Source organism: Capricornis sumatraensis, chromosome 8 (assembly GCF_032405125.1).
Source record: "Capricornis sumatraensis isolate serow.1 chromosome 8, serow.2, whole genome shotgun sequence".
Classification (NCBI taxonomy): Eukaryota; Metazoa; Chordata; class Mammalia; order Artiodactyla; family Bovidae; genus Capricornis; species Capricornis sumatraensis.
In genome coordinates this window covers 68,695,953-68,723,913 of record NC_091076.1, presented here as the reverse complement: position 1 = coordinate 68,723,913, position 27,961 = coordinate 68,695,953, and the positions used below count along the sequence as shown (strand labels likewise).

At 46.4% G+C, this 27,961-nt stretch overlaps 1 protein-coding gene across 2 annotated transcripts; it reads right to left on the bottom strand.

Moving 5' to 3' along the window:
- Positions 1 to 17,795: 17,795 nt before the first annotated feature.
- Positions 17,796 to 22,118, bottom strand: COPRS (coordinator of PRMT5 and differentiation stimulator). 2 transcript variants are annotated; one of them, XM_068979038.1, is made up of 5 exons: positions 22,009 to 22,118; positions 21,041 to 21,044; positions 19,398 to 19,449; positions 18,794 to 19,015; positions 17,796 to 18,089 (listed from the first exon to the last, which is right to left on the bottom strand). In XM_068979038.1, exons 1-5 carry the CDS (start codon positions 22,116 to 22,118, stop codon positions 17,920 to 17,922), a joined length of 558 nt encoding a protein of 185 aa, XP_068835139.1. In that variant the 3' UTR covers positions 17,796 to 17,919. The 2 variants fall into 2 exon arrangements, with proteins under 2 accessions (XP_068835139.1, XP_068835138.1); XM_068979037.1 differs by lacking the exon at positions 21,041 to 21,044 and having other exon boundaries at positions 22,020 to 22,118.
- Positions 22,119 to 27,961: the final 5,843 nt, after the last annotated feature.

The following is a 27,961-nucleotide window of genomic DNA, read 5'->3' as shown; positions in this document are numbered from 1 at the left end:
CAAACCAGCATAACTGGTATTCTACTTTTTGTGTTGAAAAGACTATTTATATTTAAATAGGCATAGAATTTCTCTGGATATACAAGAAAATTATGACAATGGTTCCTCTGGAAAGAATACTTGAGGTCAAGGGTGGGAAAGAAATTTTTCATTGTACACCCTGCACTATTTAAAATGTTTTAAACCCTAAGTATGTATTTCCATTTCAAAATAAAAAACAATAAAAACAATAAAATACATAAGCTATAAAAAAGGATGTCTATATATATTTAGTTATATAAATATCTATATTGTAACAAGCAAAAAATAAATTAAAATTATTCATATAGTATATTCAATTATGTGAAAAGAGAAAAATGGTCAGAAAAAAATTAGAAGAAAATAATGTCCTAAAATGTTACCCTTGAAACTAAGAGTGACTGACTCATCTTTCAACTTTTTCTGTAGCTTCCAAAATGTATTTAATAATCACATTTTACTCTTACAATAGAAAAAAAATAAACTTTAAAAAAACTATGTTAAATTAAAATATAGTATCCATCCATCTTTATAGTCCAAATGCAGCAGGTAAAATCAGGTGAGACAAGAAGTATTAACTTTTCAATTCCATGATTCTGCATTAAAGAAGTTTGTTGTGGTTTCTTAACTCCTTTTCACTTTTCTGGCTTGGCAACTGCTTCCAATAAAGACAAGACCTAGTTCATAAATCAATCACGAGCAAACTGTATTTATAATACCCAGTATCAATGGATATGGAGATGGATGAGTTTTATCAGACATTGCTGCTGCTGCTGCTAAGTCGCTTCAGTTGTGGCCAACTCTGTGCGACCCCATAGATGGCAGCCCACCAGGCTCCCCCGTCCCTGGGATTCCCCAGGCAAGAACACTGGAGTGGATTGCCATTTCCTTCTCCAATGCATGAAAGCAAAAAGTGAAAGTGAAGTCGCTCAGTCTCGTCCGACTTCCAGTGACCCCATGGATTGCAGCCCACCAGGCTCCTCCGTCCATGGGATTTTCCAGGCAAAGAGTGCTGGAGTGGGTTGCCATTGCCTTCTCCTTATCAGACATTAACTGCAGGCAAATTGATACCACTTCTCTTTTTTTTACTGTAGGCAAATTGATACCACACCAAAACAACTTGGCTATATGTATCTGAAGCTATAAAAAGTGTTTAGACCCCATGATCTAGTAATTTGACTTCCGGAATCTTAAGGAAAAAAAAAAAACCTGAAATACTGGAGAAGTTTACACATAAAGGTCTTAATTAAGAGTGGTATGCAATCATAAGAAATTACAATTATGAATAACATGTAGCAACATGGGGGGGAAATTATGATACAGTGTTGAGTAAAGGAGAAGAATACAGAAAAGTGTATATCCTACAATTTACAACCACTCCATAAAACGCACATGGAAAAATCCCAGAAGAGCTTTACACCAACATGCTCACAGTGCTTGTGTTCAGGTGGCGGAATCCTGGGGGAATTCTTGATATTTTTCTCCTTTTCTCTTTTCCAAAATGTTTATAGTATATTTTAAAATAATATATATTTATAAATACTTAAAAATTTGAAGTCTTGGCTGTTCCACAGAAAATAATTACCAAATCACCATGTCTCTAGTTCCCTTAACTGAAAATAAAATGACTTCATCTCACATAATAGTAACAGTCACTGATATTTATTAAGCAACAACTTTCTGCCAAGCTCTTTACATTTTCGGTTCCATGAATCCAATGAAGAAATTCTTATTACCATGCTGCAGATGTGGAAAACTGAAGGCTCAGACTGGCTAGATGGCACAAGCAAGAGGTGACAGCACCAGGATTCAAACCCAGGTTCTTCTAGCTTCCAATCCAGTCCTTTCTACCACGTCACAATAAAGACCCGAAACAGTTCTCAGGGTCCAGGGTGTGTGCAAGGGAGGGTTCTAGTGCTTTACACACATTCTTTCATTTAATAACCTGGCAGATGTAGGTGGTGTTCTCATTTTATAAAATGAGGAGATAGTGGCTGGGGGAGGTTAAGTCATCAGTACAGCTGGTAAGAGATAGAACCGGGATTATTATTATTCCTTTTTTTTTTTTTTTTAAATTTATTTTGGGGTAGCTCTGCAGGGCATGTGGGATCTTAGTTCCCCGACCAGGAATCGAACCTGTGCCCCCTACAGTGGAAGCTTGGAGTCTTAACCACTGGACCGTCAGGGATGGCCCAGAACCCATGTTGGGAACCACGATGCTGTGTGGTGCCTTCCCACGACAAGGAAAAACCCAGAGCCTCTGAGCCTGGGGCGCAAGGCATCATCATCTCTGGTGCAGCCACTATCGAGAAGGAAGCACCTGGCAGGAAGGTGGGAGATAGCAGGAGGAGGTGGACTGCCCAGCTCTCCGGCCTGGGCAGAGCCGGCTCTGTGCTCACCGCACACCTGAGACCCAGGCCGGCTCAGCTGGTGCTGCACAGACATCCACGTGGCCTGGCCCGCGGCCAGCACAGATGTCTCGTCCTCCTGCCAGCGCTGACAGTGCTGGTGCTAATCTGTCAAAAGGCCTCCAGTAAAGCCCGTAAAGCTCTCCGTAGGGATTCCTGGTTCTGGGAGGCATGGGGAGACAACGCACTGCCTCTTCCACGGTGGAAAATTCCAGTGCCACCTGGCTCGGCAAGAGAAAGCAATGTCTAACCTCCTTGACCGCCGGAGCCAGAGGGCCCTGCGGGGTCCAGGGTCCAGGACAAGGCTGAAGCCCTGTGCCTCGACCCACAGGCTGAGCCAACAACAGGAGCCAGGGCTCCAACTCTCTGGGAAACAGGAAGTTCAGGTCAGCCTGGGGGGCAGCGGGGGAACCAGATCAGAAGAGCTCAGGCCAGAGGCCAAACGAGGCCTGAGTAAGGCCAAGGGGACTCTGAGACGTGGAGACAGCTAAGTGGACAGACCAGCACCAAAGAGCGCTCTGCGGTCATGGAGTGCTAGGAACACTCATAGCCTGCTGGTGGAAGGTTAGTGGACTCCAGCACTTGGGAGATAGTTTGGCGTGGTCCAGTCCACACTCTACGACCCGGTCGTTCTACTCGTCACAGTGCTCCTAGAGAAATTCTTTCACCACGTGGGCCCCAGCATGTTCGCAGCAACAGTGCTCATAAGTCCAAATAGCCCAGACCCCTGTGGATGTGAGAATGGGTTAAAAATATATATATATTCTCTCTTCAAAAATAGACTGTGGTTGCCAAGGGGGAGCGGGGTACGGGAGGGACAGACTGGGAGTGTGGGGTTAATAGGTGCAAACTGTTACCTCTAGAATGGCTAAACAACAAGGTCCTACTGTGGAGCACAGGGAACTAACTTCAATATCGTGGGATAAACCATAATGGGAAGGAATATAAAAAAGAATGTACATTTGTGTGTGACTGAGTCACTTAACTAGACAGCAGGAATTAACAGGACCCTGTAAACCAAGTATACTTCAATTTAAATAATTAAAATTAAAAAAATATATATTCCTTATTCATACAAGGGGATACTATATAGTCTTGAAAATAAATATGCTACAACTTCATGAGTGAATCCCATCAGCACGATGTTAATCACATAAGGTAAATTAGAATATAATACATACAATGTGATTTCATTTAACAGAAGTCCAAAAAACTCTCCAGACTAAACAATTTATTGATCAGGGACACACGCCTATGTGGTGTAACTATACAAGCAAGACAAAGACAAACAAAAAATTCAGGTTGGTGATTATCTGCCACGGGTAAGGGTAGTTAATAAATTAGGGGCTAGGTATGTGGGTATTTATTTTTATTATTTGCTGAGCGGACCCTATTCATTTTATACACTCGTGGATATATTTGTTATTGTTGTTTAGCCACTAAGTCAACTCCAACTCTTTTGCAACCCTCTGGACTGTAACCCACCAGGTTCCTCTGTCTATGGGATTTCCCAGGCAAAAATACTGGAGTGGGTTGCTATTTCCTTCTCCAAGGGGGATCTTCCTGACCAAGGGATTGAACCTGTGTCTCCTGCATTGGCAGGTGAATTCTTTACCACCGAGCCACCAGGGAAGCCTGATGTGTCAATATTGCTTTATTAGTTATAAGAAATGCATCATACTAACATAAGAGGTCAATAATGGGGGAAACTAGGTGTATAGGACCTCTCTGTGCCATCGTCTTAATTTTTCTGAAAGCCTAGAAATAAAGTCTATTAATTAAAATTATATATAAATAAAGTTATGTATGCAAATATAGGTATATATAAGAATTATAAAATATACAGATATATAAAACAAAGGATAAAAGGGACCAAGGGAAGGAGGAGAGGAGGAGAAGGGTTGTTGGCCAGGCCCTAAGCCTCTGTCTTCAGGACCTTCTTTTCAGCAGCAGGTGGCAGGCTTGTCCGGGGGTGCCCAAGTCCCCGGCACCAGGGCAGATCCTACCCGCAGACTGACCATTTCCTTACTATTGTCCCCACCACCCACCTAGCAACCATGACGTTATCCTGTGTGCAACGTGGCTTCCCTACACCCCCTTCCTACCCTCTTTGGGGAATTGATTAATTGCTCTTTATTTCATAATTCTCACCATTGACATTTCACATTTGTCATCTCCTCTTCCAAATCAGACCCAAAGCATGGCAAATCACTGTGAGCACACAGAAAGTCCCCCTGAACTGGGAGCTTTCTACCCTCACAGTCAGGGGCTCCCATCAAAACAGAGATGGTCTCTCAGTTAAGATGGAATCACAGAATCTCTGAGGCCACCCACCCTCAAGCCCTCATGTTATCAGATAAGCTGAGGCCCAGAGGGTCTATGTGATCTTGTGTAAAATCATAGTTAGTTTGAAGGCAGGGCTAGAATTGGGACCATGGACTCCTGAACCCCAGTCTCTTCTCTGACAGTACGTTATCTCTCTATGGCTGATGTTGAATGGACTTCTGATTCTGGCTGACTAGACCCTCCAAACTCCTTCCTACTGAAGTATTCAAAAGGCTAGATAAAATATTGTCAATCCTTGAAAGTCACCAAGTGAACTTGCAAAGAGGGTTAAGAATAATCAGAGGCCAAAGAGGAAAGGAAAGCAGGAACCCAGAGAGGATGCAGAAGCTGGCTTTCTCCCTGAGGAGCCAAGCCAAGCCCAAGTTAGCATTCATTTTCAAGGCCTTGTGGAGTCCATGCACAAGGAGATAAACCTGGCTCAGTGCAGGTGAAGAATTAAATGGAGAGCTTCCCATAAGGCGGGGTCCCATCTCCAGTCAAGAGTAGGCTAGAAATGTACTTCAGTTCCCCAGAGGGGAGCAAGGAAAATTATCCATGTTAAACACTGGAAGTAGGTGGGAAAGGAAAAAAAAAAAAAACTTTTGCCCTGAGAATTCTTTAACCACAAGCCAGCTCTTATATTTCAGTTCATAGATGGTGGGTGAAAATCCTCAAGCCAATTGAGCAAGGCTGTAGTGGGGGGGCAAGAAAGTTATTTCTAAGACTCTCTGGGACAGAACACTCCAGGCAGGCGGAGGTGATCACCAACTCAAAGGCCCTAAGGCAGAGTCATGCCAGGCTTGTTCCAGGAACATGAGAAGGCCCAAGGGGCTGGGGTGGAGAGAGCCAAAGAGAAGTGAAGGAGATGAAGTCACATAATAGGAGATCCGGTTGGACAAGTCCTGATGTGCTGTTCTAAGACCCTGGATTCTCCCTAAGACCTTGGACTCCTCCTCCGGAGTGTGGGGTCCATTAGAGGACTTTGAGCAGAGGAATGGGATGGTCTACCTTATATGTTACAAGGATCACCCTGTGGTGAATGTGCTTAATACCACTGAACCGCACATGTTAAACTGGTAAATTTTGTGTTATGCACATTTCACCACAATTGACATTCCAGGGGTCTAAGTAAGAAATGATGGCTCTAGCAAGGATGGCAACAGAGTAAGGAATGAGGCCATATTCTGGATGTGTCAGAAGTAAGGCAACAAGAAAGGGAAGATCATGGTAACTGCAGGGTTTCTGGCCTGAGCAACTGGAAGGATAAAGTTGCCATCAACAGAAGAAGGGTCAGGTTTATAGGAGAACAAAAGAGTAAAGTTTGGGACTTGCTGATTTGGGGGTGTCTACTAAACTTTCAGGTGGAGACATCACGTGTTAGTGAAGATGTGGAGCAAGTGAAATTTTCACACACTGCTGAGGGAGTGAAAAATTGAAACACTGTTGGAAAACCCTTTGGCACAAAAGCTAAAAACTTGCATAATCTATGACAGTGATTCTAGACCTAGATATATGGGAGTGGTGGCTTAGCTGCTAAGTGATGTCCAACTCTGTGATGTCCAACTCTTTGCAGTCCCATGGACTGTAGCCCACCAGGTTCCTCTGTCCATGGGATTTCCCAGGCAACAATACTGGAGTGAGTTGCTATTTCCTTCTCCGCCCTAGGTATATATCCAACAGCAAATCTTTCCATGTGTTCACCAAAAGATAGGAACAAAAATGTTTATAGTATCATTCTTCATAATATCCCAGAACTGGACATGACCCATCAAAAATAGATTAGATAAATGATGATATAGTCACATAATGACATTTTATCGAGCAATGCAAATGAGCGAGCTACCGCTATGCAATAATGTGGATGAACCTCTCATTAGAGAATATAATCTTCACAAAGTATGAAGTCAGACAGAAAATGAATCTGATCCCCCAATCCCACTCCTGGGCATATATCTGGGCATATATCTCCTCTGTCCATGGGATTTTTCAGCCAAGAATACTGGAGTAGGCTGCCACTGCCTCCTCCAAGGGATCTTCCTGATGCAGGAATCGAACCCCCGTCTCCTGTGTATCCTGCATTGCAGGTGGATTCTTTAACACTGAGCCACTGGGGAAGCCCCAACAACAAAAACAAAAAGAATGAAATAATGTCATTTTCAGCTAAGTGAAGTAAGTCAGATAGAAAAGATAAATATCATATGATATCACTTATATGTGGAATCTAAAAAATGATACAAATGAACTGATTTACAAAACAGAAATAGACTCACAGGCATAGAAAACAAATGGTTACCAAAGGGGGAGAGGAAAGGAAGGGACAAATTAGAAGTTTGGTGTTAATAGATACACACTATTATATATAAAATAGATAACAACAAGGACCCACTGGATAGCATGGGGAACTACAGTCAATATCCTATAATAACCTATAATGGAAAGAATCTGAAAAAGACTATATATATGTAAAATCATTTTTCTATACACCTGAAACATTGCAATTAAACTATACTTCAATTTACAATAACTGATTCTTTTTTTTTAAAAAAGCATATATATCATGTGACCAATTTAAAAGTTTGAAAACAGATAAAAGTGGTGCTCAAACAAAAATCTGTGCATGAATGTTCATAGCAGCACTATTCAAGATGGCAAAAAGGTGGAAACAACCCATACATCCATCACCTGATGGATGGATAAAGAAATGTGGTGTAGAAATACAATGGAATGCGATTCAGCCGTAAAAAAGGAATAAACCACTTGCACATGCTACAACATGGGTGAACCAGGAAAACAGTTTGCTAAGTGGGAGACACCAGACACAAAAAGCCGTGAGTCATGTGATTCCACTTACATGCACTGTCTAGAAGAGGCAAGTCCATGGAGACATAAAGCACCTCAGTGGTTGCCGAGGGCTCAGGAGCATGGGGGTTGGAGAGCGCTAATGCGTGTGGGGTTTCCTTCTGAAATCATGAAAAGGTCCTGAAACTAGGTCATGGTGGTGGCTGCACAACATCGTGAGCATACTCAATGCTACTGAATTGCATTCTTTGAAAAGATTAAGACGGGACATTTTATAAATATTTGACTGCAATCAAATTAAAAAATGATAAAACTCATCTATGGTGGTGTGAAGTGTGGATAGTGGTTATCCTGGGGTGTAGGGAGGGGTAAGTGATTGGGAGGAGGACAGGGCTTCCGGGGGTACTGATAACAGTCCTTCTTTTAAAAAACCCAGGTGGTAATTACACGAGTGTGTTCGTTTTGTTCAGATTCATCGAGCAAAAGAGACAAGTACAGACAATCCTTGCAAGGTGTTTTGCTGCAGAGTGGGGCTGAGAAAGTGGGCAGGAGCTAGATGCAGAAGCGGGATTAAGGGAGGGTTGTTTTCAGATGGGAGAAATGACAGTGGTTTCTGTGCACACTCTAAGCAGAATGATCTGGTAAGGAAAGAGAAACAGACGATGCAAGAAAGGCAGGAGAGAATTGCTTAAGCGGTTCTCAGTAAGGGAGAGGCGACCTCACGCAGGCGCATGCGCGGTGAGTTCAGCCGCAAGCCCAGGACCGGAAACTGTAAGAAGCCAGAAGCCCATCACAGTATTGCCAGCGCTGGGTTGAGGGGGCGGGGGAGGCAGGAAGGTCAGTGGTGAGTCTGTGGAAGTTCGCTTATTACCAGGTTTCTGATGAATAAACTGAGACAGGGAGCAGCGGAGATGGAGCAGCGGAGATGGCTCACCGTCACACCGCTGGGGCCGGGAGTGGAAGGCAGGGCTCCCTGACGCCACGTGCAGGGCACCGCGATGCTCACGGGCCTCCAGTCCATCTCTCCACCATGGAAAGGAGCTGCTTTCTGTGTTTGCCCTGAAACAACTTCCCAAACTTTCAGAAAGAGCACCCAAGGACTCCAGGATTTGAGGAATAAATCTGTTCTGCCTTGTGGCTGTGCCTTATGTACAAAAGACTGTAGTTCCATCTCCTCCTCAGCCTCCATCTTTCCTGGCAGGAGAAGTCTCGCTGTGGAGCTTGCCCAAATGGTAAAAGCCATGCATCACTCCATTGTCTGGCCCTTTTCCAGTTCTGTTATGTCTTTCTTGGAATGCAGAGGGCATAACAACAGAAACCACAGTGGCTTCCATTTTGAAGAGCTTTTTACAGGGACAAGGGCCCTATTTATGCATTCAAGCCCATGGTCAGGGAGCCTGTGGTCTGCCCAAGGTCACACACAGTGTCAACAATAGAGCCCAGAGGAGAATTCCAACCCCTGCAATCTCTGCCCTACATCCCACTGCCCGCATGCAGGACTCCAAATGGACACATTTGTCAGCCAGGGCACATTGAGCAGCAAGAGAAGGCGGGAGAGTCACGTCATGTTGGCTGAAAGCAGAAAGGAGGACTTACTGAATTACATAACCAGAAGTCCTGAAGCAGGCAGGCTTCCGGGTTGGTCCACAGGGGCTCGATGATGTCACCTTGGTCCCAGTTTCATTGTCTGGCCACCCACGGAGGCTGTAGTGGGTTAAATGGCAGTCTCCTAAAAGATATATCTCCGTCCTAACCCCTGGACTTGGGAAAGTGACCTCATTTGGGAAAAGGGTGTTTGTAGATGCAATTAAGGATCTTGTGATGAGGTCATCCTGGATAACCCAAGTGGGCCCTAAATCTGATGACAAGTACCCTTATGAGAGACAGAAGAGGAGAAGACAGGCACGGATGGAGAAGTAAGGCAGTGCCTGGGGTGAGCAGCTACGAGCCGAGGATGCTGGCCACCAGCAAAGGTGAAGGAGTCAAGGAACAGCGTCTCTGCTAGAGCCTCTGGAGGGGCTCCAGCCCTGCCGATAACTTGATTTTGAACTTCTGGGCTCCAAAACTACAAGAAAATTCATTTCTGTTGTCTTAGGCCACTAAGGTCATGGTTATTTGTTAAGCAGGCATAGGAGATGAATACAGAAGACAGGAAACACAGATCAACTTAGGCCTGATCCCCACCCCTAAGAAAGGTGTGGTCATCAAGAAGAGGGCCACAGATGTTAAGCGAGGCATCCAGAGTGTCCACCCCACACACCACGTGCAAGAATGGGGCCATCTCTGAACATCTGCTCTCTGAACACAGGAAGGACAGAGGGTGCCCTTGACGTGTGACCTTCACAGGCGAAGTTCAAGGTGGAGGGCTACACAGCTCCCCCTACCCCCCGGGGAGTTCTCCAAACCCTGAGAGCAAAGTTGAACATCTGGAACAAGGAGCACCTTCCTCTTGAAACAGTGGATGTGAAAGGTCTTACGAATCTAGAAGTCATTCACTCTTTAGAGACCATTCCATCCATCCGGTTCCCCAAACCAGGATGGCCCTCGAGGTCAGCCCAGACTCTTTTCCTCTCCCTCACTGTACCCTCACAGGTGATCTGTCCCCCTTAAATATATAGTCCCTACTGTTCCTCCCCATCCGTCTCTAGAGCCATCACCCTAGTTTAGGTCCCCATCCTCTCTTGCTAGATTACAGCTCCAAGACTGGCCTCCCTGGCTTGGGTCTCAGCCTCCTCCCACCAAGAACTAGGAGGTTCTTTTAAAAACGAAAATCTGCCCATCATACATTCCTGTTAAGAACCCTTCAAGCTTCTTGGCATATCTTTCAAAGACTCTTGCTTAACCTGACTTCATCCCTCACCATGTCCCCAAATACATGAGACTTTCTCACACCTGGAGGCTTCTCTACACACAGCTCCCCCTGCCTGGCTGATCCTCCACCCACTTCATGGCCAAGTCCTCTAGCACTCAGCTTCTAGGTTGTCTCCTTTTAGGGGTCTCCTTGACCTGTCTCTCCTTCTCCAGGGTTCCCACCATACCCTGGGCCTACATAGTTCTCCTGTGGTGAGAGAAGGGTCCATATTTGTGCCGGGCTCCCTAAAAGCAGGAACTATCCCATCCTGAGTAGACAGTACGTAGCAGGTGTTCAGGAATAAATTGGTGAATAAAGATAGAGTCTACTTGGGATTCTCCTGCTTTTTCTCAAACAAAATTCATCCTGCATGCTAAGTCGATTCAGTCGTGTCCAGTTCTTTGCGAACTATGGACTAGAGCCTGCCGGGCTCCTGTGTCCATAGGATTCCCCAGGCAAGAATACTGGAGTGGGTTGGCATGCCCTCCTCCGGGGGGTCTCCCCAAACCAAAGATTGAACCAGTATCTCTCATATCTCCTGCATTGGCAGGCAGGTTCTTTACCACTTGCGCCCCCTGGAAAGCCTAGAAAATGAAAGTCGCTCAGTTGTGTCCAAACTCTTTGCAACCCCATGGGCTATACAGTCTGTGGAATTCTCCAGGCCAGAATACTGGAGTGGGTAGCCTTTCCCTTCTCCCAGGGCATCTTCCCAACCCAGGGATTGAACCCAGTTCTGCATTGGCAGGCGGATTCTTTACCACTAGCACCACCTGAGAAGCCTAGGCTGTTGCTAAATCTAGATGTTTCCCATCCCAGTAGAGTGAGCATACGAGAACGAAAACTTGGGAGTCAGATGACTTTCGTCACGATCTCTCCTCTTTGTGACTTTTGGCCAGTTCTCTTACCTCCCTGAGCCTCAGTGTCTCTGTAAAACGAGAATTATAAGCTTTGTAAGAAAAACCACTGAAGGTGTCATCTGGCAGAGGGATGTAGCACGATGCATTTGACTTTCCTGCGTGCATACGCACACTTTGGTTGAAGTCAGCAAGCATATATTAAGTGCTTACTATGTGCCAGGCTCTGGGATGGGTGTTGGGGTGGGGGGGCATGGGTGGGTGATGATGACTCTTACCCTAAATTTCACAATAATCTTTTCTGAGAAAACTTCTCTATCAAATCAGGAGTAAATCCCGCCCTTGAACTCACAGGTGAGACTGCTAATCAGCAGGAAGCCCACTAACAGGAAGGTAACACTGAGCCCGCTGAGCGGCTCCTCCAGGGCCCCTCGCCCTCCCCGCGGTCACGCAGCACACAGCGCGTGGGTGGGTCTGTACTGCCACCTGCTGGAGGAATGGGGTAAGGCTACAGGCGGCAGGCAGCAGAGATTCAGGCGCCTGCCTTGAGTTGCCAAACACATGGCTCTAAGGTCTATCTGCCACATTTGTTCAACAGCTCACGAGAAGCTGTCAGAGGAAATGGCTTTTGAAATCACAATCACCTCACCGGAAAAGGGGGGGTGGAGAAGAAAAGGAAAGCCAACTGTACCTTGCAATGGCAGAAAGTGGGAGTATGCCTCCTGGGGAAACTTCTCTCTCTCTCACTCAAAGCGGGAGGACCGGAGAACCCTGTAAGATGGAGAGAAATGCCTTCTCCTGAAACTGTGGCTTACTCCCCAGGCCCTAAGTGAGGACACATCCTGGTGGGACCCTCTCAACCTTGGTGCCCTGGGACCCAGTTGAACTCTCCTCCTGCTCATCAACACCTGCAAGATCTAGCTGAGTCCTGGAACCAGCTCCACAGAAACTGCCGGAAGCTGGGAGGCCGTGCTTTTCCAAAGGCCTTGGCTTTGCAGCCAGACCCGCTAAGTCAACACAGCGGGAGCCAGCCGTGCAGCTTGCCTTCCTGTTACACCCTCCCACTTCTCCTGGGCCTGCCACGCTCACGCACATGTGTGCACACACACACACAGAGTCCTCCAGATCCAGCAGTCTGTTATTTGGGTGGGGAATGTGCTCTGGGAGAACTGGCAGGCAGAATCCACATGGGCTACAGCCAGGGTATTGGGCTGTTGTGGGTTGTTTTGTTTTTTCTCTTTCTCCATATTCCAATCATCCTGGGAAAGTTGGGTCCAGGAATGTGAACTCCGGAAAACCAAGGGCAGTGCAGCGCCAAGGTATTTACTAAGCCAATGAACATGCTTCCTTCTCCCTGGAAGGCGATCTTGGCTTTCCTCAGGGCACTGCAGCCTTGCAGAGTCCAGCCAGTTGCTCCTATACATAAAGATAGTGTGGCCTTTGCAGCCTTCACAGTCAACCCAACAAGTACCAAGCACCAGAGAAAAAGCTACAGGAAGCACCATCCCCCATTCCCCCCAGGGTCTCATGATGAACATGCTGTCCCCACTATAAACACAGCACCAGGGACTTCCCTCTTCCTTCCAATGCAGGGGCTGTGGGTTCGACCCCCAGTTGGGGAGCTAAGATACCACATGCCTCCCAGCCGGAAAACCAAGCCAAAACATAAAAAAGCAGAATCAATATTGTAAATGTGTAAATATTGAAAATGTACATAAAACACAAACAGCAGAAGCAATAGTGTAAATGTTGTACATTAGAATATTGTAAATAATTCAATAAAGACTTTTAAAAAATAAATACTGCACCAAACTAATTTAGGGGTGAGACGAAAGAGTACATTCCTCCAGACCTTCCGAAAGGAAAGAAAGCCATAACTTACAGAAACATGCCAGAGCCAAACAAAAATACACAGAGTGACTTACACACACTGTGAATGGCACAGTTCTTTTTCTTCTGCCACAATACAAAAACGGGGAGTTTTTCATCCAGAGAGAAAATAAAAATGAAGCAAAAATTATCAGCGCTCTGATATGAATCAGCCCATGATGATACTTTCAATACACCGTCATACCTACCTGATGATCTGGCCCCCCTGCCCCCAGCAGTAATTCATTCTCATCTTGGCTTCTGTTAATTCTACGTTTCAGGGGCTCAAGAAGCAAAACAGTCGTCTCTTTGACCATCCCAGTTCCCGACCCTGAGCTTCCATGTGTACCTTTGGGGGTTCACACTTTCTCAAGCACCTCAAGCAGTGCAAGACATCATCCGATATCCATCTTCACAGGTCTTTTCTGTCCCATGGCTCCTCTGGGTCCCTCCAGTCCTCTGCATGCTCAAGACCTGGGCATCTTTTGGGAGATGGTCCTGACTGCCTAGAAACAGCAACATCTATCATTCTGGGGACCTAACCCCCCGGGGGCACACTGAGAAATAGGGTTCATAATTCCATCTGATCTTAGCGTCTCCAGAGTGCTCTCTTTGTTCTCTCCATCTTCGTTCTCATAGACGAGGGGACTTTTTTTTTTGGCCTGGGGAAAATTCTTTCTTCCCAAATTTCTACAAGATTCATAGTTTGTTGGCCCCAAACTCCTTTGCCTGCTTACCAAATATATACACATTTCTTTTTTAATTTAAAAATCCTTTTTGTAAAACCGAAGCTAAAATAAAAAACAAAAAAACGTCTTGGCTGTTTTCGACTCTGTCATGTGCCTGCATGAAGGCAAGGAGCCTGCTTGCGTGGAGACAGGGCAGGAGAGAAAACAGGGTGCTTCAGAAATGTCATCCAGACACACAAGAAACACATTTTTCCTCTCCTTTCCATCACCCAAGTTTTCAAAGTGGTCAGCTGTGGTTTCTTTCCTGGTTAATGCGATTGTTTGAAAGAAACGCCAGAATAAGAGTTTCCCTTCTGTCTCCGCTAACAGTCCCTTCCTGCCTCCATTTCTCCAGCAGCCTCTTCACACGTCTGCCCCTCTTGCTGGCCATTCCTTTTCTCTCCCATCACTGCCTCTTCCTGGCCGGGTTGCACATTCTGAGAGAAGCTGGCCGGAAGTCACCACTGCCCCCAGTCCAGCCCGAGAGAAACAGCAGCACCAAAAGCTCGGGTGCATCCCTCAAAATGCGTTAGCCTGTGATGCCCCATCCCCACCCCTGCACCCACCCCAAGTCAATACGTTCTCAGAGCGCTTTCTGATTCCCACACCCGCAACACCCTCTTCGGCCTGCATCTTACTTGGCCTCCAGAAGAGACGGCCACTCCCTCTTCCTTAAAAGTCTCTCCTCCTTAGATATCGCTTGGGGGGCGCCCACACTCACCTGGGTTTTCCTCCTCCTGGGTCACAGCCTGCCCTCAGGATCCGATCCTTCTGTCTACCCGGTAATCACTAATGCTCCCCAGGGTTCTGTCCTTGGTCTTCTTCCATTCCACATGCCCTTGTTGAACAAGTTCAACCTCTCTCAACACTGCAATGCCTGCCCAACCCGCAAAACATTCCCTTCCCCACTTTCCCCCTCTCCTGCTCCTCCCTTCCCCCCTCTGCCTTCTTCTCCCCCAATCTCTCGATTTCAGACACGTTTGCAAGTCCCTAGAAAAGGAAAAGCTGGAGAGAGGATACAAGTGCTCATTTTCTACAATGGAAAAAACATCAGGACCACAGTGCAGACCAGGACCACCAGATGGCTAGATTCCACCTCCATACCAGAGAGAATTTTCCAGCAAGTAGCACTAACCAGCAATGGATGGGCTCCTTCTGAAGTAATGAGCTCCCCATGGCCGGAAGTAAGCAGAGATGATTCCTCCACACACAAGCAGACCAAGCTAAGCAACATCCACGTTCTCTCCCTATTCTGAGATTGTAAGTCTCAGATCAGAAATCAGAGATTCAGATATATAGTAGCTTTTTGGCTTTGGGTTTTGCGTTTTGTATTTTTTGAGTACCAAAAATGGAAGTTCTTCACTACAGGATGCTGGTGAGAAGTCACTGTGACGTTTCCTTTTGATTCAATTATTTCTTATATAACCATGATTTGTTGTTAATCTGATAATCTGTATTACAAACTCTTTTGTCATACACCCACTCTATAGTGTTTGGAGAACAAAGTTTACATGGTCATTGACTGAAGGCTTTCAGAGTAAAGGATGGTTACAAATCTGACCACTTCTGGACGTTTTTCTCTGTCCTATTCCTATACACTGTCTTAAAGAAACAGGGAGGCTGAGGAGTCAGACATGGTCCTGCCTTCAGAGAGCTCTCACTCTGAGGAAGGAGGTGGACCCAAACGCCAGCAACTACAGCAGAGGGGGCCAGGTGCTGTGACACTTGTTAGAGAGAACGGGGACGACAAGGCAGAGGAGGCATCTTGTATTAGGATAATGACGTGTCTTTACATACCTCCCTGCAAAATCTATATTAGAAAAACAAAAATACAAAAGCAAATTGCCAACACCTCCACTGTCTGATCAAACTGTCTCCATTTGTTCATGTTAATCCTTATCCCTTGCATATGCCATTTTTTCAGGTTTCCAATAATATCAGAGTGGTTCTAGAGTCTATATTTTCACTTATTATATCATCAGTATTTTTCCAAGTCCCTACTTCTTTCTTACTCGCACTTCACCCCCTTGAGATAACCAGGGTTCACAGCCTGGGGAGTCACCCACCTGTCAATACCCTTCTGTGTTTGATCCACCCTAGAAGAGGGCATCAGAATGAGACCTAAATCAGAACAATTGACTAGCCCCTCCCCTCTTTTCCTGTTCTCCTGACATACCCAACTTTCAATGGTAAAAACCATTCTAATGTCGTTAAGAGAATATTGCTGGGAAGACCCATGAAGAATGACAAAGAGTAACTTTTTTAAAGCAGCAAGAATCCAAATGCACCACCATTCCATGGACCACGCAGCTTGTTGATTTTCTTTGCTCAGTCACTCACGCACACGTGCTTCTTTTCTTCCTTCCCTCCGACATACATGGAATCCCCCCACCTCGTGACTTCTGTCTCTACTGTTTCAGCTGCCTCGTAACTAACTGCACATGCACCCACATGACCTGCCCATACCACCAGTTTTCTTTTTGGCGACTCTGCCATGGTCCCCAAGCCCTCAGTGTTTCTTGGCTCAATTTCTCAAGGTCCTCTTTTCACATCAGACTTACTCATGGTCTCACCAGCTGTGACGCTGGGAGTACAGCAAGAGTGGTGTGGGGCTGTGGGCTACAACTCTCTCTCCAGGAAGGACAGCGGAAGGGACCGTTTCTTTCTCCCTAGGACAGCCGTGGCCATGAGGGCTCCTCCCAGCCAAAGCCACTGCCCTCCCTCATACGGTGCTGCCTTATTCACACATTTTATGCACGCGTCCTTCATTGCTCAGGCATGTTCAACTCTTTGTAACCCCATGGACTGTAGCCCGCCAGGCTCTTATGTCCAAAGGATTCCAGGCAAGAATACTGGAGTGGGTTGCCATGCCCTCCTCCAGGGGATCTTCCCGACCCAGGGATAAAACCCACTTCTCTTTCATCTAACCTACATTGGCAGGCAGGTTCTTTACCACTAGCACCACCTGGGAAGCCCAGCACACTTTTTATGGGGCCTCCAAAAAATTGCTTAAATGGTTCATTGTTCATTTAACTGCTATGAAGTTGACTTAGGGTTTCAAGTCTGAAACTTTTTCTTGATTCAGTTTCATTAAGGGGGCAGGGAGGTAAGAGGCAATTCCTTAGCCCGCCAAAGGGGCAAGTGTGACTGACTCGGTCTGGGGCATCACAAACCTGCTGAGGTGTGGCCCAGCAGGTCCCTCCTCCAGACTCACACACGCACGTACACACACACACGTACACACACACACACACACACACACACACACGAGGGCAACCACGGGAAGACTTCAGAGTCGTGTATGGCATCAAGTCACAGTTCTGCCGTCTCCCAGCCATATGATCTGGGAGAGGTCAAAACATTTTAAGCCTTATTTTCCTCCTCTCTAAAATGAGGTTAAAAAAAATTTTTTTAAGTGACTTATGTAAGTAATTGTTAAGGATTAGAAGATTAAATGGAAAACAGAGTGTAAAATCCTTTCAGGCCAATTGAGGGTTATACAATTGCTGCTTTAATTAATTTGCCATTTCATCTTCCAGCCTGCAGAAAGTCCTTGCTAACTAAGTAAATGGTCAATTTTCCAGAACAGGAATAGAAGTCAGCCATGAAGTCACCAGCGTCTCAGCTTCTGGTCAGTAGGACCAGATCCACAGAGGCCAAACTAAAACACGGTTTTCTTTCAGTCATTCAATCTTTCGTCTCAACATGCATCAATCCTGAAAATGGACTGAAGGGCTTTAAATGAAGGAGAGGAAGCTTTCCTCAGAATTATCTAATGAAAAAGGGGGAGGAAGTAGGCAAAAGCACACTGACTTTTTTCTTCTTTTATTTATAAAGAACACGGTTCCTCCCCCCAACACAGACATAAACACGCACACGTTCCAAGGAGGAGCTTATAAAAACAACAACAGAACCAGGGCACTCAGGACCTTACTTAACACCAGTACGTTTGCCCGACTGGGGGATCACTGGGACTGTTTCCTCAGGTGTGACCTCTCACACCTCAAAGAAAGGAGACCTTGACCTGAGGGGCCCCTCTGCCCACCCAGCAGGCAAAAGTGACACCCTCAGTCTTCTGCATCATCAAACTGTCCCGTTTCAAAGACCATCTTGGAATAATGGGGTATCAGTGGAGGCGGATGGTGCCAACTGGGGTCATAGATCATGTCTCCTTGCGGGGCACAGCACACCCAGGGTCTGACCTCTTGAGAAAGGCAACCTTGGATGTCGTCAGCATCTGCAGGCAGTTTTAAAAGACAGATTAAAAGGAAGGAGGGAGTGTGACAAGACAGACCCCGAAATATCTAGGGGACAGACACTTGCACGTCTTTGCTTAAACATATGCACAGGCGGGCACACACGTATGCACACAGTCTTCCGTTGCTGGAGAATCCCAAGCACCTTCACTCTGAGGCCACCCACAGTCCTGCTTCTCTGACACAGGTTTTCAGCAGTGCAGAGAAAGCAACTGAGAGCACTTCTGTCTGCAGCTGCTCCATTCATACAAAGATATTTGGAGAGAGTAACGCTGTTTCAACATTCAAACAGACCCATACTGTTATAAAATAAAATGCAAAACTGGCACTTCCCCCCACCAACCCCCACCTCCAATATGAAAGAGGAGCCGTCACAGAAATTTCAGACCATGAGGCAAAGCTAATAGATGTGGCTCCCTCTTCCAAACTGTTTAGGGGTTAATCTGGTAGGAGGGTCTCAGGAGCCTGGCCTGTGTGACCCCATGGACTATATGTAGCCTGCCAGGATCCTCTGTCCATGGGACTTTCCTGGCAAGAACACTGGAGTGGGTTGCCATCTCCTATTCCAGGGAATCTTCCCAACCCAGGGATCAAACCCTCATCTCTTGCATTTCCCGCACTGGCAGGCAGATTCTTTCCGACTGCACTAGAGCCTGGCCTAGGACCCCAGAAACCCTGCACCTACCATATGGATTCCCCTGATCTGCTTTCAACTCTAGGTCCCAGTCCTCGTGAAAAAGATCACCAGCCTGTTCCTTGGGTAGACAGCCGGACATTCCTTCTGACAGCTCCCAGGGACTCGGTTCCCCATCAGAATCCTCGTCATCTTCAGCAAAGCCTTCCTCTTCACAATGGGTACCCTCAGCATGGGCAGGACTATCGTGAGGGATGCTCTGTGCTCCGTTGGCTAAGAAATCGACAAAAGGAAGAACATCTTAAAACAACAACCTGGTCGTGTTCTGCTAGGAAGATGTTCGGCAAACTTACTAAGAGGGCAACAGTAACAAGCGTGTGGAGCCCCTCAGCCACCAGAGCACTTATTTAAAAACTGTTGTTCTGTTCCCAGTTTTAGAAGTAGGGTTGATAATTTATTTTCAATAAGATGTTCTGTCTTAAACAAGGCCATTCATTACCAAGTCTTTTCATTCACATGAGGAAATCGGGCAGTGTGTATTTTCAGGTGGTTTAAATGACATGGAGGGAAAGGTCTTCTGGCAACGATAAGCTTTCACAGTACAGACTTCCTTGGTCTCTCCCAAGAGCCACCCCCGCCTCTGTCGCCTACTTGCCTAGTCGATCTGTGGCGTTCTCAGGCGCTCTCTCCTGATTGGAGTGGTCAGCCTGCGGGAAGAAGAAACAAGGACCCAGGACTTGGATATCTCGGGAAAGGCCAGTATTTCAGCCCCATATCCACCCTTTCAGACCCTCCTTTGCGAGGCTGGGGTGGGACCCTGCAACCCACATTTCTACTGTGCCCTGTTCCATTGGGACTTGCTGCTTCCCATTCCTGTGGGCATCACCCCTGATGGCAGGATCACCTGCCTTCACAGAGTGCCTACTGAATCCAGTGTACAGGCTGCCAGCACATACAGAGCCAGTCTCCTCGCTGGGCCCTATTTTTTTTTTTTTTTTTAATATGTATTTGGCTGCACCACCTCTTAAGCTGCAGCACTTGAGATCTTTAATTTTGGCATGTGGGATCTAGTTCCCTGACCAGGGATCGAACCCAGGCTGCCTGCATTGAAGCGTGGAGTCTTAGCCACTGGGCCACCAAGGAAGTCCCTCACCAGGCCCTCTCTTGAGAGGTCTGGTCTCCTCCTCCAAGCTCAGAGACTCCAAACTAGCCAGGACAGCACCCCGTCCTCAGAGGCTAGAATTTCAGCTCCCTGAAATTCTCCTCTGAGCTTGCACATTTTAGTCATTCCAATCTCACCCCTTTGTTCCCTCAGCCCTGGGGCCGGTTGCTGTTTCCCTGCAGTGGATACCTCCATGTTCATTTTTACCTTAACTTTTTATCTAGCTAATAGCTCTTTTATCAGATTTCATCTCCTGACAGACACAGGAGGACTAAAGAGCTTTAGCTGTTCAAGGGAAATCAGCAGTTGACGGGAAATCGTCTTCCTTCATAGCCATCGCTAGGTTTCTCTGCTCCCATCGCGCAAAAGTTCTGAAATCCTGTGACTTCCCTGGCAATCCAGTGGCTAAGACTCCATGCTTCCAATGCAGGGGGCATGGGTTCAATCCCTGGTTGGGGAACTAAGATCCCATATCTGGGCAGTATGGCCAAAAACAAAAAAAGAGAGAGTTCCTGAAATCCTATCACCTGTGAAGACGTCTTTCTAAGTGAGGCGAGCAATGTTCACAGCCTGCATGAGAAGGCGTGACTTCAATCCCATTCACTCAGAGTATACCTGGGGCACATCACTTCAGCCACCATGCCTGGGTTTCTGTTTCTGGAAATTGGGGACAATTGTTCTAACCCAGCAGGAGGTTTATAATGAGATAACACTGATGAAGACACCTAGCACACAGCAGGAATATAACATTTATTGAGCTGAAACCCACCTTCTTTGCCCCTATATTTAAACTGTACTTGGCACCTGCTCCAGTTAGCTCACAACCTAGTCCTACCTGGATTTAATGAGCTAATTCCATCGCCAGTAGTTGGTGACAACTCCCGGTCACCCCGGCTGACCAATAGTGGGACTTCTCACCTCTTTTATTGCAAGAGCTTCCTAACTGCCTTCCCACTCACCCACGTTTTCTTTTAATTTGGCTGCACCAGGTATTAGTTACAGCATATGAGAGCCCCCACCAGGGTCCCCTGCATTGGGAACACAGAGTCTTAGCCACTGGACCACCAGGGTCCCACACTCACCCATCTGGCCGCAGCCTCACACTGGAAATCACCACTCTGCCCAGAAACCTCAACAGGCCTCCACTGCTAGAGTACAAAATTCGCCATGGCATCCACATTGTCCCTTCAGGCTCCATCAACTTGTGCAGCACAGTTCTCTCTCCAAGCTCCCAACCATCTGCCCTGCACATCCTCATCTCCACGCCTCTGCCACGACCACTATCCTCTCATCTTGGAGAGGAAGTGCAGGAACCTTCCTGCTGTGGCCTGCCAAAATCAGTCTCATCCTACCTGCCCGCTAAAGGAATTTTCTTTATAAGCCTACCACTACATTTTTCCTATCTTATTTTGGTTAGGATGTCTCTGATGCTTAGATAAGCATTCCTCTTCCATCAAGTTAATAAATATGCGTGTGTGAAGTGCCAGGCACTACGCTACGCACCGGGTTTGCAGCACTAAACAGAGCGTTCCTACCCTCAAGGAGCTCACCGTCTAAAAGGGATTATTGAACACGGGCAGGACATGACTGTAATAGCAGTCTTTGAGAAACCGGGAGCTGTCTGGCGCGCAAAAGAAAACAAGTTTCTAGAAACCCTGCGTCAAACGCGGCCTTTTGGTTTCAGTGAAAGGAGAGCGCGCAGGAGCCATCATCCGGTGCTCCGGCTTAGCTGAGCATCCCCACCATGGGACACCGATCCTTCAGGGAAAGTAGCTCTCCTCGCAGCCCTCACCTGGCCCCAGCCCAGGCCCCCGCGCAGCAGCCCCAGCTCTCGGTCAGCAGCATCACCTCCCATTTAGCAAGGACGCAAAGGCGCCCTGGAGCCAACAGCCAGCTCTCCCAGCCCGGCGCGCCCACCCACGTCCTCGAGGTTGCCCCGCCCCACAGTCCCGCGGCCCGGCTGTTTCCAGCTCGGGCGCGCGCCCAAACGGCCGGGCTGCCCGAGGAGGGCCGGGAGCGCTTCCCCGGTTCCAAGGCCCACGCCCCGCGAGCCCCCGCAACTTCCCGCCGCCGACCGCAGGTGGTGGACGCGCCCAGGCCCCGCGCCGCGCTCACCCCCGGACTCGGGGGCGCCTCCCGCCCGCTCGGCAGCTGCAGACCCCGCAGCTGCTCCGCGGCCCCCAGCGCCTGGGCCCCGGCGGTCGGAGGGTCCATGCCTGTCTGCCCGCGGCTCGGCGCCCAGGTCGCCGCTCGGCCACGTGACGCGCCGGCCTGGCTGCCGGCCCGAGCATACGCCGTTGAGGGCCAATCAGCCTGGGGTGCTCTCGGCCGGGGGGCGGGGCGCGGGGGGGGTCAAGAGGGAGCCAGGGGCGGGGCAACGGACGGGGCGGAGTAAGGGGCGGGGAGTGCCCGCCTCCGAAAGCCCCGTCCACCCAACCGTCCCGAATCTTAATTTTTGTAGCCGCTGGCGATGCAGGTCCCAGGGCTAGACGACTAGCTGGGTCTGGAACGCCTGAGTGTTACCCCTACCCAATCACAATTGACATGCTTTCCTTCAAAACCCGTTCAGTTCAGTTCAGTCGCTCAGTCGTGTCCAACTCTTTGCAACCCCATGAAAAGCAGCACGCCAGGCCTCCCTGTCCATCACCAACTCCCAGAGTTCACTCAAACTCAACTCCATCGAGTCGGTGATGCCATCCAGCCATCTCATCCTCTGTCGTCCCCTTCTCCTCCTGCCCCCAATCCTTCCCAGCATCAGAGTCTTTTCCAATGAGTCAACTCTTCCCATGAGGTGGCCAAAGTATTGGAGTTTCAGCTTCAGCATCAGTCCTTCCAAAGAACACCCAGGACTGATCTCCTTTAGCATGGACTGGTTGGATCTCCTTGCAGTCCAAGGGACTCTCAAGAGCCTTCTCCAACACCACAGTTCAAAAGCATCAGTTCTTCGGCCCTCAGCCTAATTCACAGTCCAACTCTCACATCCATACATGACCACTGGAAAAACCATAGCCTTGACTAGACGGACCTTTGTTGGCAAAGTAATATCTCTGCTTTTGAATATGCTGTCTAGGTTGGTCATAACTTTCCTTCCAAGGAGTAAGCGTCTTTTAATTTCATGGGTACAATCACCATCTGCAGTGATTTTGGAGCCCAGAAACATAAAGTCTGACACTGTTTCCCCATCTATTTCCCATGAAGTGATGGGACCAAATGCCATGATCTTCGTTTTCTGAATGTTGAGCTTTAAGCCAACTTTTTCACTCTCCTCTTTCACTTTCATCAGGAGGCTTTTTAGTTCCTCTTCACTTTCTGCCATAAGGGTGGTGTCATCTGCATATCTGAGGTCATTGGTATTTCTCCCTGCAATCTTGATTGCAGCTTGTGCTTCTTCCAGCCCAGTGTTTCTCATGATGTACTCTGCATATAAGTTAAATAAGCAGGGTGACAATATACAGCCTTGACGTACTCCTTTTCCTATTTGGAACCAGTCTGTTGTTCCATGTCCAGTTCTAAACTGTTTCTTCCTGACCTGCCTACAGGTTTCTCAAGAGGCAGGTCAGGTGGTCTGGTATTCCCATCTCTTTCAGAATTTTCCAGTTTATTGGAAGTCAAAACCTGTTAGAATAGTCAATTAACCTGCATCTACCTAATAGTGCATGTTTAAAAACTTTTTATGCAATTGTAGCTCTAATCCCATTTTACTCTTCTCTATAAACAGGTTTCTCTAGAACTTAGGCTGGAATCAGGCTACAACTCTCCCACAAATGGATGAGACAACTCAGGAGCCCAGTGACTCTCCCCCGTGAGCTAACCAGGTCTTAGCGTTAACCCATTAGAAACCAAGCCAGATTGACCAAAACTCTTAACATTTCATACACACTTATAGGCCCCAACCAGTAACGTTGAAGAAGCTAAACGGTTCTATGAAGACCTACAAGACCTTTTAGAACTAACACCCAAAAAAGCTGTCCTTTTCATTATAGTGGACTGGAATGCAAAAGTAGAAAGTCAAGAAACACCTGGAGTAACAGGCAAATTTGGTCTTGGAGTATGGAATGAAGCAGGGCAAAGGTTATTCGAGTTTTGCCAAGAGAACGCACTGGTGATAGCAAACACCCTCTTCCAATGACACAAGGGAAGACTCTACACATGGACATTACCAGATGGTCAACACCAAAATCAGATTGATTATATTCTTTGCAGCCAAAGATGGAGAAGCACTATACAGTCAGAAAAAACAAGACCGGGAGCTGACTGTGGCTCAGATCATGAATTCCTTATTGCCAAATTCGGGAAAACCACTAGACCATTCACGTATGACCTAAATCAAATCCCTTATGATTATACAGTAGAAGTGAGAAATAGATTTAAGGGACGAGATCTGATAGAGTGTCTGATGAACTATGGACGGAGGTTCGTGACATTGTACAGGAGACAAGGATCAAGACCATCCCCATGGAAAAGAAATGCAAAAAAGCAAAATGGCTGTCTGGGGAGGCCTTACAAATAGCTGTGAAGAGAAGCGAAAAGCAAAGCAAAGGAAAGATATAAGCATCTGAATGCAGAGTTCCAAAGAAAAGCAAGGAGAGATAAGAAAGCCTTCCTCAGTGATCAATGCAAAGAAACAGAGGAAAACAACAGAATGGGAAAGACTAGAGATCTCTTCAAGAAAATTAGAGATACCAAGAGAACATTTCATGCAGAGGGGCTTAATAAAGGACAGAAATGGTATGGACCTAACAGAAGCAGAAGATATTAAGAAGAGGTGGCAAGAATACACAGAAGAATTGTACAAAAAAGATCTTCAGGACCCAGATAATCACGATGGTGTGATCACTCACCTAGAGCCAGACATCCTGGAATGTGAAGTCAAGTGGGCCTTAGAAAGCATCACTACAAACAAAGCTAGTGGAGGTGATAGAATTCCAGTTGAGCTATTTCAAATCCTGAAAGATGATGCTGTGAAAGTGCTGCACTCAATATGCCAGCAAATTTGGAAAACTTGGCAGTGGCCACAGGACTGGAAGAGGTCAGTTTTCATTCCAATCCCAAAGATTGCTCAAACTACCGCACAATTGCACTCATCTCACACACTAGTAAAGTAATGCTCAAAACTCTCCAAGTCAGGCTTCAGCAATACGTGAACCATGAACTTCCAGATGTTCAAGCTGATTTTTAAAAAGGGAGAGGAACCAGAGATCGAATTGCCAACATCTGCTGGATCATCGAAAAAGCAAAGAGTTCCAGAAAAACATCTATTTCTGCTTTATTGACTATGCCAAAGCCTTTGTGTGGATCACAATAAACTGGAAAATTCTGAAAGAGATGGGAATACCAGACCACCTGACCTGCCTCTTGAGAAAACTATGTGCAGGTCAGGAAGCAACAGTTTAGAACTGGACATGGAACAACAGACTGGTTCCAAATAGGAAAAGGAGTACGTCAAGGCTGTATATTGTCACCCTGCTTATTTAACTTATATACAGGGTACATCATGAGAAACGCTGGGCTGGAAGAAGCACAAGCTGGAATCAAGATTGCCAGGAGAAATATCAATAACCTCAGATATGGCAGAAAGTGAAGAGGAACTAAAAAGCCTCCTGATGAAACTGAAACAGAAGAGTGAAAAAGTTGGCTTAAAGCTCAACATTCAGAAAACGAAGATCATGGCATTTGGTCCCATCACTTCATGGGAAACAGATGGGGAAACAATGTCAGACTGCTTTTGGGCTCCAAAATCACTGCAGATGGTGATTGCACCCATGAAATTAAAAGACGCTTACTCCTTGGAAGGAAAGTTATGACCAACCTGAACTGCATATTCAAAAGCAGAGATATTACTTTGCCAACAAAAGTCCGTCATAGTCAAGGCTATGTTTTTTCCAGTGGTCATGTATGGATGTGAGAGTTGGACTGTGAAGAAGGCTGAGGGCCGAAGAATTGATGCTTTTGAACTGTGGTGTTGGAGAAGGCTCTTGAGAGTCCCTTGGACTGCAAGGAGATCCAACCAGTCCATTCTAAAGATCAGTCCTGGGTGTTCTTTGGAAGGACTAATGCTGAAGCTGAAACTCCAATACTTTGGCCACCTCATGGGAAGAGTTGACTCACTGGAAAAGACTCTGATGCTGGGAGGGACTGGGGGCAGAAGGGGACGACAGATGAGACGGCTGGATGGCATCACTGACTCGATGGAGTTGAGTTTGAGTGAACTCTGGGAGTTGGTGATGGACAGGGAGGCCTGGCGTGCTGCGATTCATGGGGTCGCAGAGTAGGACACAACAGTGACTGAACTATAAGCTATGACACTCGGTCACAGTAACCCTGAACATCCTGCAGTGTGCCCATAGTCTCACCTAGGCGCCTATCTTGCAGTGCTCCAAGTCTGGCCCTCTACAGCCAAGGGCAGCAGAAGTTAGGCAGCACCTGAACTGGGGAACAGCAAATTCTAAAGACAGCCCTTGCTGCCTTTCCCTCTCTGGGCTGCCTGAACCTCTGTAACAAATCTGCTCAAGGTGTGATAATCACCTTAACCTGTAAAAGTAGAAAAGCTGGAAGCTGGAATTCTTTGTTCATCAGGCCATTTTATGACAATCTGAGATTACACTATTCCTTCAAATCTCTCAAAGAATGTTTATACATTACATAAGCCCATTTGAAAAATATTCAGCCTAACACAGTTGATAGGTAACATTTTCTTCTCTATGCAGGCTTTCCTACAAGAGAGTGTGACCATTTGTCTTTTCTGATGCATGAGTCAGTTTCCCCAGATCTAACTGGATCTAGGTGAAGTGTCTAGCAGAACCTTATTTGATGGGTGGAAATAAGTTTTGTTATCTGTGCTGTTCAGGAAACCATGGGGCTGGGTGAGCACTTGAAAATGTGTCCAGTGTAAATGAATTATCTAATTTCAATACATTTAAGTCCCCACATGTGGCTGGAAGCCACCATATCAGCAGAGCTCAGGGTGAACTGGCTACATGCCTTTTCATTATCTGCAATGGTGAGAACCAGGTACAGGATGTGATGACCCCAGGGTGACCCATCTTCATAGCCATGCTGGAAGGACAACCACCATCCTTTTTACTCTCATCTCTTACGTGCTCTTTCCTAAAATAAAAAAAACCCATTAAGGATTTAAATGTTGAACTTCCCAAGACTTAGTGGAGAAGACAGAGATGTTTCTTATTTTAGAATAAATGACACACAACCAACCATTTCAACCATTTAAGGTACAAAAGCTCATAATAAAGGTGTCCTAAAATAGACTAATAGTCATAGAAATATATAATAAAGGTAAAATTAAAAAAGAAAAATGGCCACAAATGGTGTTGTAGAAAATTTAGTTAACTGCTTGGCGTAAACAGAGTTGTCTTCAGCAGGAGATGGAGTTTTCAACAATCGAAATCATACACGCACACATACAAAACCTTTGAACACCAAAAAACACTACACACAAACACAAAAAAAGCTGGGAGCAAATATCTGTTAGAAAACACAAGCTAAAGATTACTATTCTTAGTACATAAGAAACTTACAAATTAGTAAAAAAAAAAAAAAGTTAAAAAAGTAGTCAAACGTGAAAAGAGAACTAGGAAAAACACAGTAGCACAGTCTAACACATTAACATATAGTAACATCAAAGAAATGCACATTAAAACAAGGATATATCATTTTTCACCTATTAAAATGGTAAAAAATATGTAAACTATCCATAACGCTTGTATTTTCATACATTGCAAATTGGCAATACTTATCCATACTCTTTAAAATAATTATATCCTCATGTATACTATCATGTAAGAACTGAATCGCCAGTCTATGTCTGACGCAGGATACAGCATGCTTGGGGCTGGTGCATGGAGATGACCCAGAGAGATGTTATGGGGAGGGAGGTGGGAGAGGGGTTTATGTTTGGGAACGCATGTACACCCGTGGTGGATTCATGTCAATGTATGGCAAAACCAATACAGTATTGTAAAGTAAAATAAAGTAAAAAAAAAAATTTTTTTTTAAAAATAAATAAAAAAGAAAATAGATGAGTGTTTCCCAGCAACTTA